At 42.7% G+C, this 13630-nt stretch overlaps 1 protein-coding gene across 3 annotated transcripts in view; it reads left to right on the top strand.

Moving 5' to 3' along the window:
* TMTC1 (transmembrane O-mannosyltransferase targeting cadherins 1) overlaps window positions 1-13630 on the top strand; it is a 263719-nt gene that overhangs the window by 192111 nt on the left and 57978 nt on the right. For all 3 annotated transcript variants that reach the window (XM_076007529.1, XM_012748003.3, XM_012748009.3), the window contains one exon: window positions 12189-12302. In XM_076007529.1, coding sequence (XP_075863644.1) covers window positions 12189-12302 — 114 coding nt within the window. The remainder of the gene's footprint in view (window positions 1-12188; window positions 12303-13630) is intronic.

Below are 13630 nucleotides of genomic sequence, written 5' to 3' on the forward strand. Positions count from 1 at the left end.
GCCATATTGCCCAAGCTGGTCTCAAACTCCTGGCCTCAAGTGATCCTCCCACCTTCGCCTCCCAAAGCGGTGGGATTACAGGCATGAGCCACCACGCCTGGCCTCTGTCATCACACTTCTAAAGCTTCTTCCAATTCTTCCTGTTCCCAAGTCAGCTTTAACTTATTTTTCTGGATAACATCTTTGTTTTCCCTTTTGTATATCTCCGTTTTCTTTTTGGTGTTGTCCATGTCCATATTGCAGGTCAAATTGAAAACAGTTTCTTCCACTTCTTTCAGGAAATCGTTATATTCTCTTAGACTAGAAAAGTCTTCTTCCCTCTTATTGTAGATCTTTAGCACTTTTTCCCTGAATCTCAACCTCCTTGTCAACAGTGACACTTGCAAAGTGTCGTACCCTAAAGTTGCTCTAAGTGGAGTGTTTACACTCAGGACAGTTTCCAGTTCCTCTCACAAACAGTAAAGCCACACGGCTTTCAGACGGTGTGTGTCCACACACATGCACCATCAGCTTCAAGGAAGGGTCCCAATATTTGGTAGTCGAACTCGGGGTGGGGCAGCCATGATCATCCATGGTGCCTTCTCTCCTGCTGACATTCCCCGACACCTGCCTCGGCCACAGCCACCCTCAGACGGACACCACTATTGTGAAATAGTGTAACTGATTTTACTACTTGGCAATTTAACTTTTGAAAATAGAAAACAACAACAAAAAATCAGATTGGCATGCATGCCCTATTATTTTGTTTGTTATTACTATATCATTGTCATCGTGGTTGTCATGATCCTTATTTCAATGTGTACCGAAGTGGGGACTGTTTCAGTGTAAAGTTCTTTGTGTGGATTTTTTTATGAACTGTTTTCCACACAGTTCTGCCAGGTTACTCTTAGGCATCATACTCTGTTCAGCGTCCGTCCTGCCGTTCAACATGGAACTCAGTTCTCCCAGACCACAGTGGACTCGTTCTCTCCTACTGCCTCGTGCTAAGGTCACTCTGTAAACACAGGGGTATTAAAGTTCAGTAATATCACTTCCTCCAAGTCTCTGTTGGTTTGAATTTTTTTTCCTTTCACTTTCCACAGCCAATGCTTTTATGAGAAACTTTAAAACAATTCTGCCCTGTGTTAAACCCTTTGCCTGAATTAGGGTATTAACAGTAGTTGCATTTTCTAATAGTGTTGACTGCTTCATCAGAGCAACTCTGGGGATGGATTTTGGCAGACAGCAGTTTATGCAGTTTATTTCAAAGATAACCAGTTAGTGCTCAAATCCTCTGTAGCTGATGCCAGCAATTTAAAAAGGGGGGAGGGGGAGTTCATTGACTTTACATCCAAAAGCTTCTGTATTTTTAGATGGAAGTAAGTGAACAGTTGAGTTGATTTCTAAAACACTACCATTCCACATTCAGGATTAACAAGACTTTGTGCCTGGAGAGGCGTTTAGTGGTCAAATGCAACTTTGTGTAATGTACAAATCAAAGCTATGGATATATTTTTTTATAAATATCTTCCTATTGTCATTCATCCTTTTCTTGAGAAAAATTTAAGAATCTGAGACTTTAAGACTATTCTTTTTCCTTTAAGGCCAGATATTTGTATGAATGCATCTACGCTGAGTAATGTTCAGTCCAACATTACTGAGAATCTATGAGGCAGAGCAGGGTTAGTGGTTGAGTGCAGGGTCTAGAGTTAGACTCTCTGGCTTTGCTTCAAGTTTTGTCATTTAATAGCTGTGTGATCTTAGGCAAGTTACTTAACCACTCTGTGCCTTAGTATCTTCATTTTAAAATTTAGAATAATAGTGTTTATCTTCTGGGTGTTAGTATAAGAATAAAATACTTTGTGAAAGATACACAGGACAGTGTCTAGCACATGGGAAACACTGTGTAAGGCTTTCAGATTATTACTACACACTGTGTTCTAGGATGAGAGAGAGAGAATGTTTGCAGAGGAGCTGTAACTCTGCATGGGAGTCAGACGCATGAACATATTTCAACATAGTGTAGCATTAGACACAGAACACGGTATAAGTACAGGTAGGTGGGTAGGTGACTAAGACCAACGCAGACCTTGATGGATCATTCTCTTGTAGTTCTGAGCTGAGTATTAAAGGATGAGCAGAACCTAAATTATCCCTAATGGCCAAAACCAAGAGCTGGCTGAATTGAGTAAGAAAAAATTGAAATAGTTCTAGAGACAGTGATGTCCTTGGTGGAGGCCTTGCTTCTGTTTTTTTTTTCCTGGATTCCAGATAACAAACCCATTGACCATTCCTAGGACAGATGGCCTCACCAAGGCCTCTCAAATTACGTGGAGTGGTTTTGCTTGGCAATACTGTGTGCAATCTTATAGACTATCTTAAGAGACCTTTGTGTGGGAGAAGATGCATATTTTGGTCAAGCTCCAGCCTTTCCAGCTAATGCCTCTTCTCACACACAAGATCCTACTGTGTAATGTATTTGTAGGAGATACAGATGCAGGATTCCCATGCAACTTTGTTCTTCTGTTAGCAAGAGCCTTACACAGGAAAAGCACAAGAACCCAGCACTTGTGTCTTATCAGAGGCCTGGGGAGGGTAAGTTGGCCAAGCTGAAATAGCCATGAAGAGTAGCAAGGATTTGAACCCAAATCTGTTGTAAAAGTCAAAGGATACCTAAACTTTGCCACGCCTATTTTTTTTACTTAGTTTTCTAACCTAAGCTAGGTTAAGGAGAGAGAGAGACAGAGACAGAGAGAGAGAGACAGAGGAGAGATTCATAATCACAGATGCAGGGTATATTTTCTCTAATTCATATAACAAGAAACTTTTCTATGTCTCAATCTGGGGAGAGGATAACTGTATAGTTCTAGTTGGGCCCAGTAACAGCCCAGAACTTTACATTTGTTTGGAGTAAATAATATCATAATCACCTAATTTGATTAAATTAAACTCCCTTTCCCCTCCCAATCTTCAAAATACATGGAAAGACAATGACAAATGTATTTTCTCTTTTGCATCTAGCTCGGAGTCTCTCTAAATCCCATCCATGAACTATTTAAGTGTTCCATGGACCACCGATTAACCATATATGGCCTAGATCATCTTCCTACTCTGTAGGAAACATGGTTCTCTCTCGTCTCTCTGAATTGCTGAGCCAGAGAGATTAGCAGATGTCCCAGGGCAAAGAATATAAACCAGGTACTGACAAATTCTTTTGTAAAGGGCCAGAAAGTAAATATTTTAAGCTCTGTGGGCCATACAGTCTCTTTTGCATTTATTCAACTCTGGCTTTGTCTTCGCAAAGAGCCCAAAGATAATGTATAAATTAATGTATAAATGTATCTACAGTCTGTGGCCCACAGGCTATAGTTAGCTTACCAATGATATAAACTTGTGATGTGAACGTCTAATGTCAGTAGCCTATGGTACTGTTTTGGTTTAGCATCAAATGTTGATCAACTTCAGGAATGATTCTGACCGTTTATCGGCCTTCCTTGAAATCACTCCTCAACTACTTACTAGGTCTGTGACCTTAGACAGGGGTCCTCAAACTTTTTAAACAGGGGGCCAGTTCACTGACCCTCCGACCATTGGAGGGCTGTTGGAGAGTGCGGCGCACATTCCACACATGCGCACTGTGGGCCCGGGACGAGTTGGCTGCTAAGCAGGACAGGCAGCAAAAACACCCGGCGGACTGGATAAATGTCCTCGGTGGGCCGCATGTGGCCCACGGGCCATAGTTTGAGGACCCTTGCACAAGGTATTAATCTCTCTGAGCTTCACTTTCCTCCTCTACAATATGGGAGCTGTAATAATACTGCCTATTTGACAGGTTACTGAAAGGACTTCAGGAGATGAGCCATGGAAATGGGTGCTTAGACCAGCATTTGATTTAAAATGAGCATTCCACAGGTACTGGCTGTCCCGACCCGCAGGACCTTCTGTTACTCGCGGGGGTCAAGGGGGACCTTGCCTGAAAGAGATGGGTGAGAGAAAGGAACGAGACCAAGCAAAGGGTTCTCAAGGTCTACTTTACTTGGATTTTTAGTAGGTTTTATATACAGAAACAAGGAAGTAGAAACAGAAAAATAGAGTGGGGGGATGATGAGGCTTGGGTGTGGGCTAATCAGCCCCAATCAGCATCCCAATGGCACTGGAAGCTGTTTGTGATGGATCACTCAACCCCAACCTGGCAGGGGGTCGGGAACAATTGCAGGTAGCATGCCCTGGAGCAAGCACGTCATGGAATGCATTCTTCTCTTCTCCTAACTATAGCTGGAGGGCTGGGTGCTATTTTCCTCTTAGGCTATTTTCCCATGCTTAGGACAAGTCGTTGGGATGTGGAGGGTCTTAGTCTCCAACAACTGGCCATCCTGTGTGTGGCATTCATTATGAAACCTCAGGCCAGAGCAGGGTTCAGAATTGAGGAGAGGCATAAATTCTTCTTGCTTTTCTTTCCGGTTAACCTCTGGCTGAATACTGCAGATTTTTTTTTTAAATGTTTATTTTCTAACTAGGAATTTGGGGATGGTTCTCCCCCCTTATGATCCAGTGATGCTAACAAAATAAATTGATGTTCTTAAAACTTGGAGATACCCCTGATTACAGTGGCTTTTTTGTTATTTCTGTAACTTATCCAGTCGTCTGCAAGTAAGAAGTGTGAGGGAGAAATGTGAAATGGATGAGTTTAAGATCCTGAGTTGAAAGGGAGATATTTATTTATAATTGTTGTAATTGTTGTGGATCCAGCCATGTAATTTATGAACATTATATTTCTTCATAGAGTAAATGTCAAGTTTCATAAACACAATAAGAAGTATTAAATTTGAGCATCAGGAAGGCAAAACTAGGAGACTGGTCCGGGAGGGTGGAGCGACCCAGCCAGTTCAGTTACAGAGAAAGTGTTGCCTTTGGCTTGTTGTTTATTTTCTTTGATTTTTCACAAACTCTTCATTGTGAAACAAGAGCCTGGAAAAACACAGCAGAAAAATATCACAGAGAGAACAGAAAGGTCAAAAACAACAATGGGGAAAGCAGTGTGTGCTGAGGATTTTTATTACTCCACCCACTTCTGCTTGCCTGTTAGGAGCATTATTACTTCCTCTTGCCGGCAGGAAACAATGCTCTGATCTCAGCAAGGACCATGTTTCCACAGGCCCAATTGTCCACTGCTTGGGTGAAATGTAAATTAGAGTCTCTTGGCTAATCACACAGAGGATAGGATCAATTTCAATAAACATGCCAGTTATATCCATGCTGTAATTGAAGTTACCTTCAAAACATTCCTGTTACCATCCACTATTTAGTTCTGGATAGAAAAATCAGAACCTTTCTGGCATTAAAATTATCTTTTCTTTCTTTCTTTCTTTCTTTCTTTCTTTCTTTCTTTCTTTCTTTCTTTCTTTCTTTCTTTCTTTCTTTCTTTTCTTTTTTTTTTTTTAATTCTGGTCACAGGGTCTTGCTCTGGTTGCCTAGGCTGGAATGCAGTGGTGCTATCATAGCTCACTGTAGCCTCAAACTCCTGGGCTCAAGCGATCCTCCTGCTTCAGCCTCCCAGTTAGCTGGGACTTGGCACGTGCCACTATGCCTGGATAGTGTTGTTTTGTGTGTTTTTATTTTCAATTTTTTGTAAAGATGGGGGGTCTTGCTATTATATGTTGCTCAGACTGGTCTTGAACTCCTGGCCTCAAGCAGTCCTCCTGCCTGGGCTTCCCAAAGTAGAAATCTGATTTTTTAAAGCTATTACTATCACTCTGACCCAGAACCTGCCCATATGACTAAATTCACTTTGGATACCATCCATTTAAAAAGTTATATTAAAATTCTAGCTATCTGCCATACATTTTATTTACTTTTTAACATACAAATAAAAAGATTTTATAACCATAAAGTGTATTATAAATGAAAGGTAGTGTTAGTGCTTTAGCACTCACCCCCCAAATAGGACTATCTACAGTAGATATAGGAAATGCCTTTGGCTGTTGCATAATTATTACACTCTGCCATGCTGATGAGCACTGCTCTTTTTCTAAGTCTTGGCTCTCTCTTCTGTGAAATGAGAGGGAGACGGAAGGGGAGAAATTGTCACCAGTGGTCCTTCAGGTCCTCCCATTCTGGGAGGTGAAGAAATTATGATTCTCTGCAATACAAAGGTGAAAAGTTCTCATAAAGCTCGTGGAGTTTCCTTCTTGGGTACTGGATGCCTCATAATCTAAAAGCAAAGAAAGGGACCCGTTTCTAGTACATAAGGAGCATAGGTATGTTCATTTGTCTGCAGCAAGTTAGCAGGGTTTTTTTGTTTTGTTTTGTTTTGAGACAGGGTCTTGCTCTGTCACTCTGGCCAGATCACAGTAGTGTCAGCCTAACTCACGGCAACCTCAAGCTCCTGGGCTCAAGCTATCCTCCTGCCTCAGCCTCCCAAGTAGCTGGTACTACAGGCATGCACCACCATGCCTGGCTAATTTTTTCTATTTTTTTAGTTGTCTAGCTAATTTTTTCTATTTTTTAGTTATCCAGCTAATTTTTTCTGTTTCTTAGTTGTCCAGCTAATTTTGTCTATTTTTAGTAGAGACAGGGTCTTGCTCTTGCTCAGGCTGGTCTCGAACTCCTGAGCTCAGTGGTCCTCCTACCTCGGCCTTCCGAGTAGCTGGGACTGCAGGTGTGCACCACCACACCAGGATAATGGAGCAGGTTTTGTTCAGAGACCAGGGCAAGTATAGATGCTGCCTTCCCTTAGCCTCCAAGAAGACAGTAGGATTTGGAACCCTGTCATCACAGTTTAAAGGAGGGAACACAGGAAAGCTCTTTGTAATTGGTCACGTACAAGACAGATGTTGATCTCTGCTTTTAACGGAGTTGGGGCCCTTGCCAGATTAATGCTTTAACCTTCACTAGATGGGCCTTTAAAAAAAAAATCTGTAGCATGTGTACGTTGTTGAAGGTACATCCTTCAGGCAATCTACCAACCTTAGCTGGTGCCAACACGGGCATTTCTGGTTCTCCATAGGTGTTCTCCAGGGAACCAGGGTTTCATCAACACCATCTATGATATTTATTTCTATGTCTTTCAGCCAGAGCATAAAATAGAGAAAAAGAGAAAGGAAACAACTTCTTTCCTCCACTCTCTTTTTTCTTTTTTATCCTTTTTTAAATATAAATCGAAGGCGTACAACATGATGCTTTAATGTAAATATCCATAGTGAAATGATTACTACAAGTAAGCAATTTAATATTGCCATCACCTGCCGTGGTTACCTTTTTATTCTTTTTTGTAGTAAGAGCACTTAAAATCTCCTCTCTCAGCAAATTTTCAATATAGAATACAATATTATTAGCTATAGTCTTCCTGCTGTACATTAGATCGCTAGACTTATTTATACTCCATAACCTCAAGTTTGTACCCTTGGAACTACTTCTCCTCATTTCCTCCCCCTCCTTGCCCCTGGCAACCACCATTCTGCTCTCTATTTCCAGGTTTTCAACTTTTTTTTTAATTCCACATATAAGTGAGATCATGGAGTATTTTTCTTTCTGTGTCTGGCTTCACTTAGGATAACGTTTTCCACATCTATCCACGTTATCGCAACTGGCAATGTCTCCTTTTTTAAGAAAGCTAAATAATATTTCATTGTATGTATATATCCCAGTTTCTTTACCCATTCATCCTTCCACAGACACTTAGGTTGTTTCCATATCTTGGCTATATGAATAAGAGGAAAAGCTCCTTGACATTGGCCTTGGCAATGATTTTTTAGGCATCTCACCAAAAGCGCAGGCAACAAAAGCAGAAATAAATAAGTGGGACTGCATGAAACAAAAAAACTTTTGCATAGCAAAGGAAATAATTTTAAAAAATGAAAAGGCAGCCCATGGATTAGAAGAAAATATTTGTAAACCATATATTCAATAAGGGGTTAACATCCAAAATAAAGAACTCACACAATTAAATAGCAAAAAGCCCAAATAATCCAATTAAAAATGGGCAACGGACCTGAATAGACATTTTCCCAAGAAGACATAAACATGGCCAACAGGTATGTGAAAAAGGTGCTCAACATTAGTAATTATCAGGGAAATGCAAATGAAAACCACAATGGGATGTCACCTCATACCTGTTAGAATGGCTATTACAAAAAGTTAAGATGTTGGGGAGGATGGGGAGGAAGGGGAACCCTAGTGCACTGTTGGTGGGAATATAGTTTGGCACAGCCATTATGGAAAACAGTATGGAGGGTCTTCACAAATTTAATAATAGACTTACCATGTGGTCCAGCATCCTTCTTCTGGGTATATACCCAAAGGAAAGGAAATCAGTACCTTAAGCAGATACTGCACTCCTGTATTCACTGTGTGCATTTTAAATGACTGAAGCAGCTGTGTGTAAGTTTGGGGTCTCCTGCTTCTAGGTGACCTGTTTCCTTTGGCATGGTCTCTAGCTTCACAGGCTGCCCTCAGATCTCTCCTCTGGAGAGGTCCTTGGGCACCCAGCTAGGTGTTTCAAAAGTGGGGCAGTGTTTGCTAGGTCCTGAGGGGCTGTTACTTCAACAAAAGTTACGTGGCCCTAACATGTTTCCCCAACAGGCTTTAACACTTTGTATGACATTCTCTTATTCATCTGACCTTTGCATTCAAAATTAAATGTAAATACATCACCTGAGAGAGGTCGCACAGTAAGGTACAACTGCCCCGAAACTAGGTTCTCATCCTGAAGTTCTTCCTGTCTCTTACTAACTCTCCACCTCCCTCATTTAATCGAAATAAGTTCCAGGAGTTTTCTTCCCAAATAGCTCTGAGACCCATCTGTCTATTCTTCACCATTCCCCCCACCTGCTCCCTTCAAGCGAGGGAATGGAAACTCTAGAACCAAACTCTTTGGATCTAGTCTCGTCCCTGCCACTCGCCAGCTATATGACCCTGTGCAGGTTAAGGTTGCCAAGCAGCTACCGATGACGAACTGGTCCCTTCCTGCTCCCACCTCCTCCCGTGTCATCTTCAAGTCTTGGGTGTTGCCCTGTAGGGGTTCCCTAGGCAGGTGGCTCCCAGGCAGACAAATGCGAGGAACAAAGCAAACCCTTTGGGTACAGCCGCTTGGTGGCACGTGGACAGCCTTGCCTCTTGCCACTGCTTCCCGAGCATCATGCCCACCCTCACGATTGGGCTCAGGCGTTGGCGATTGATGTGGACTGAATATTTGTGTCCCCTCAAATTCATCCACTGAAGCTCAAACCTCCAGCTTGACTGTATTTGGAGATAGGGCCTGTGAAGAAGTGACAAAGGTTAAATGAGGTCCTAAGTGTGGGACCCTAATCCAGGAGGGCTGGTGCCCTTATAAGAAGAGGAAGAGACCCCAGAGCACTCTCTGTCTGTCTGTCTGTCTCTCTCCCTCTGCACATGAGGAAAGTCCACATGAGGACATAGCTAGAATGCTACCTGTGAGCCAGGAAGAGCGCCCACCAGAAACCCAGTCAACCGTAACCAGGGTCTTGGACGTACAGCCTCCTGAACTGTAAGGAATAAATGCCTGTTGTTTGGGCCACCCAGTCTATGGTTTTGCTATGGCAGCCCCAGCAGACTAATGCAGTGGCCATTTAAGCAAGGTTTTTAATGTTTCTGAGCAAAGCCTCGTTTCCTTATCTGTAGAATAATTCTGCCTACATTTATTTGAAAAAAAAAAGAAAAAGAAAGAAAACTGGCCCAGGCTTAGTATAGGGAAATGTTCATTTCCAATAAAACTCATTAATAGGGAGGCCAGTTCATAGTCATCCTTCTTGTAATGATTTATTTTCTTAGACAATCTCAAGTGTTTTTTTGTTTTTGTTTTTTGTTTGTTTTTTTTTTTGAGAAAAAACGGCTATAAGTGAATGAAGGAAAGAAGGAAAGAAAACAATCAACTGAGCATGCAGGGTTGTTCTCCAAAGAATCATCCATCACTGTGTCCTGCCACCTGCCATTTCTGCTTCCTGAATTTCTCCTGAATCCTTCTGCTTCTCCATATACCCACTACTGAAGTTCTGACCACTCTCCTCTCCTCTGTTCCGCTCCAGCCTTCTCCTCCTCCCCTCCCCTGTCCCCTCCACAGTTCCCTCATCAGCCCCCAAAAAGTTCTCCACGCCCCCAGCCTTTCCTCCTTCCAGTCGTCTCCACACGGCAGCCAGAACAGTCCTTCTCAAATGCCGAACTGTCAGCCTTGCTTCTCCGTTCCAGACCCATGCCGCTCTGCAGATAAAACCGAAGTCTCCAGTGTGACTCGCAAGGCGCCTCGGGGTCTCTCCGCTCTCAGACTTAGCCTTGCGTGAGCCAGCAATGCTGAATTTCTTTCAGTCCCTCAGAAGCCCCGAGCTCCCATTTCTCTGGGTCCTCTGCTTAAGACATCCCGCTGCCTCTCGCGCTAGAGGCTGATTTCATTGCTTCTTATCCTTAAAGCCTCAGCGGTGCTCACTGCCTTCCAGAAGTCTCCTCTGATCCCCATTCGGGATAAGCATGCCGTGCTTCCCTGACACCCTGCTCCCTATTGTTATATGCTGTCTGCCACCACCCGTGTTTCCTCATCGCCCACATTTCCTCATTCCCATCAGCTAGCTGAGGGCAGCGACTCTGACTACCTTATGCCTTCAACATCTGGCACGGCGTGTGGCACTTAAAGGGGCTCTACGTAGACTGTAAACAACTGTACCAGTTACTTCAGAGAAATGCTTGCAAACTGATTTTATCAAACCATCTCACTTCTGGAATATCCCTTTTTAATGCTTCTGCTCGGGCCTACCTTAACGCTTGCCTTTTCTTTTCCTGGCATTCCCTCCAGACCACATGAGGGCCAGGCATGTGACAATGATCTCAAATGAGCCCAACTTTACTACCCACCATTACTGAGTAGTTAAAGACCTTTCTGGGTCCCTGTGCACACGCCTAGGTCTGGAATGTGTTTTCCTTCCAACACGGTCCCACCCTGGGAACGGTGCACACGGAGGAGAAAGCAGCGACTCTGCAGTGGGAGGGAGGTGGAGAGTCTCCCACACTGACCGTTTGTGTGGGGTTCCCACATGGGAGGAAACCAGAATGGTGGGAAGGAATAAAGGGAAAGAGGCAAGAGAATAAAGGGTGCCGCATGATACAGCTCATGTTTTGCAAGGCTGTGGTCCCCAACCCCTGGGCCTGTGGCCTATTAGGAACTGGGCCGCACAGCAGGAGGTGAGCGGCAGGTGAGCAAAGAAAGCTTCATCTGTATTTGCAGCCGCTCCCCATGGCTCACATCTCTGCCTGAGCTCCACCTCCTGACAGATGAGCGGCAGCATTAGCTTCTCATAGGAGCCCAAACCCTACTGCGAACTGCCCATGCGAGAGATCTAGGCTGCGCACTCCTTATGAGAATCTAATCCTGACGATCTGACGTGGAGCTGAGGCAGTGATACTAGCACTGGGGAGCGACTGCAACTACAGATTATCATTAGCAGAGAGGTTGCACAATAAATGTAATGTACTTAAATCACCCTGAAACCATCTCCCCCCCAACCCCGTCCCGTGGAGAAATTGTCTTCCATGAAACTGGTCCCTAGTGCCAAAAAGGTTGGGGACCGCTGTTGTAGAGGATGTTGTGGTTATGAGCTATTCTTTTCTTTTTCTGGTTCTTTCTTGTGCACACAGAAAGCACATAGGCTGTTTCATCGAGTCTCCGTGAGTGAGAAGCCTGCCCCCAAGAGAGATATGAAAAGAAGGGTTTGCCTAATGCTGAAATCCCCCCTAGGGCAAGTGTTTGTCATCAACCTCTGCCGGGTCTAACTTAGCCCCAGTGTTGCCCCATCTTCTGCCCCCTGCACAATAAATTAGGAACACCAGATTGGCCCGATCCCTGCAAGGCTAGGGGTTTCCCTTGGATGGTGCACTCTCAGAAGATGCCTCAGGAAGGACCACAGAGCCTTGCCCAGGCTCCAGCTGTGTCTCTGGCCCAAACAAAGACCCTGTGTTTACATGAGAAGGGCGTTTTGTTCATACACAGTTAGCATGTGTGTTCAGTTATGCACTGCCTTCATTGTTCTATAGAAAAACAATACATAGTAACTCATACAATTCACAAATTTTGGAAGCCTCATTTTAGATGGATACAATGGGCATTTCACATGTAGATTTATGAAACTGTGAGTCAAATATGAAGGACTCTGACAGTAATATTCCTTGTTCCTGTGTTTGTTTGTTTTTTAATTTATTGATTTTAGGTCTGGAGTTCAAACTCTGCCCCACAATGCCAAGGTTCACTACAACTATGCCAATTTTCTGAAGGACCAAGGCCGGAACAAGGAAGCGATCTACCACTACAGAACGGCCCTCAAGTAAGCGCCATACAGGGAGGGTGTTGGCTGTTGTGTGTGGCTGTCTCCTCCCAGTATGTGGGGGTTTTGTTTCTCTCGACAGGGAACGTATTCTCAGAGGTAGTGCAGTTCTCTAACAAGTCTTTTAGTTTAGTACTCAAGTATGTTATGAGTGTGATAACTCTACCTTGCTTCTAACTCTTTGTGTTTTCTTGTAAAAGTATTCATTGCTGCACATTATTCAATGAAGTCACACTCAGTTGAATATATACACATACACACACACACATATATATGTAAACAGAATTTGGTTGTCAAAAATATACTAGCAGGTTCTCAGGGTATCTATTCCAGTGAATTCTTAATGGTGTGTATGTGGCAGGCTCTAGGCTTTCCTGTCTGAAAGAATTTATATGATGACATTTGAGTATAGAAATGAAATGCCCTGGTAGTTGTATTACATAGAAAGAAAATGGTAAGACAATTGATTACCATGCAGGGAATATGTTAATTGTGTGTGTGTGTGTGTGTGTGTGTGTATATATATATATACTATATTCTCCGATACTCTTCTCGGATTCTTCCCATGAAAGAGAGAATATGTAATATGTCTTTAGATGTGATTTTAGGAGAAACTGAAAATGTAGGTTCTGCATTATCAGCAGCCATAAGTAGATACTCTTTTGAAGTACAGCTGTGACTTTTAAGGTGATTTTTCTCTAAAAGGTCCCGGGTAATAAATGTACTTAACCTTCAACTCATGGAGGCATGATAATTAAACAGAGCCTTGCAATCTCCAATTGAGGGCAAAATAAAGCAAGGTGAATCCTGTCCTTTATGGAATACTGTGATGCTCATAGAAGCCTTTCAAAGATCCTTCTTTACCTCCCCAGACTGGCCCGCATTTGCTTGAATTTTCTGAGACTGTTCCACTTTGGAATATGCTTAAAATACATTTATCAACCAAATCATAAATTTCACTAGGATTGCCTCAAGACTTAGTTTAAAATTGTCATGATTATGTTCTACATAAGCATATTGTTCATCGATCAAAATCTTTTAGACTTTAGGGCCTGTGACTTAATATTCCTTATGGCAAAAGTTTTAAACCATAGATATCGTTTGCTGTCAGATACTTTCCCAAATGTTACAAGAAATATAAGTCCCAGAGGAACAATTATAACCAAGCTTTTTGTTGAAGAATAGAAGTTTTTATTAGGGAATAGAAGGCAGTTTTAAAATTTAATAAAGAATTATATTCTTTCACTTGAAGATATTTTCCAAAGTGTTTACAATGCTTACCTCTGATAGGTGTGATTATGATTTTTTTTCCTTTATATTTTCTTGTG

This window comes from Microcebus murinus, chromosome 10 (assembly GCF_040939455.1).
Source record: "Microcebus murinus isolate Inina chromosome 10, M.murinus_Inina_mat1.0, whole genome shotgun sequence".
NCBI lineage: Eukaryota > Metazoa > Chordata > Mammalia > Primates > Cheirogaleidae > Microcebus > Microcebus murinus.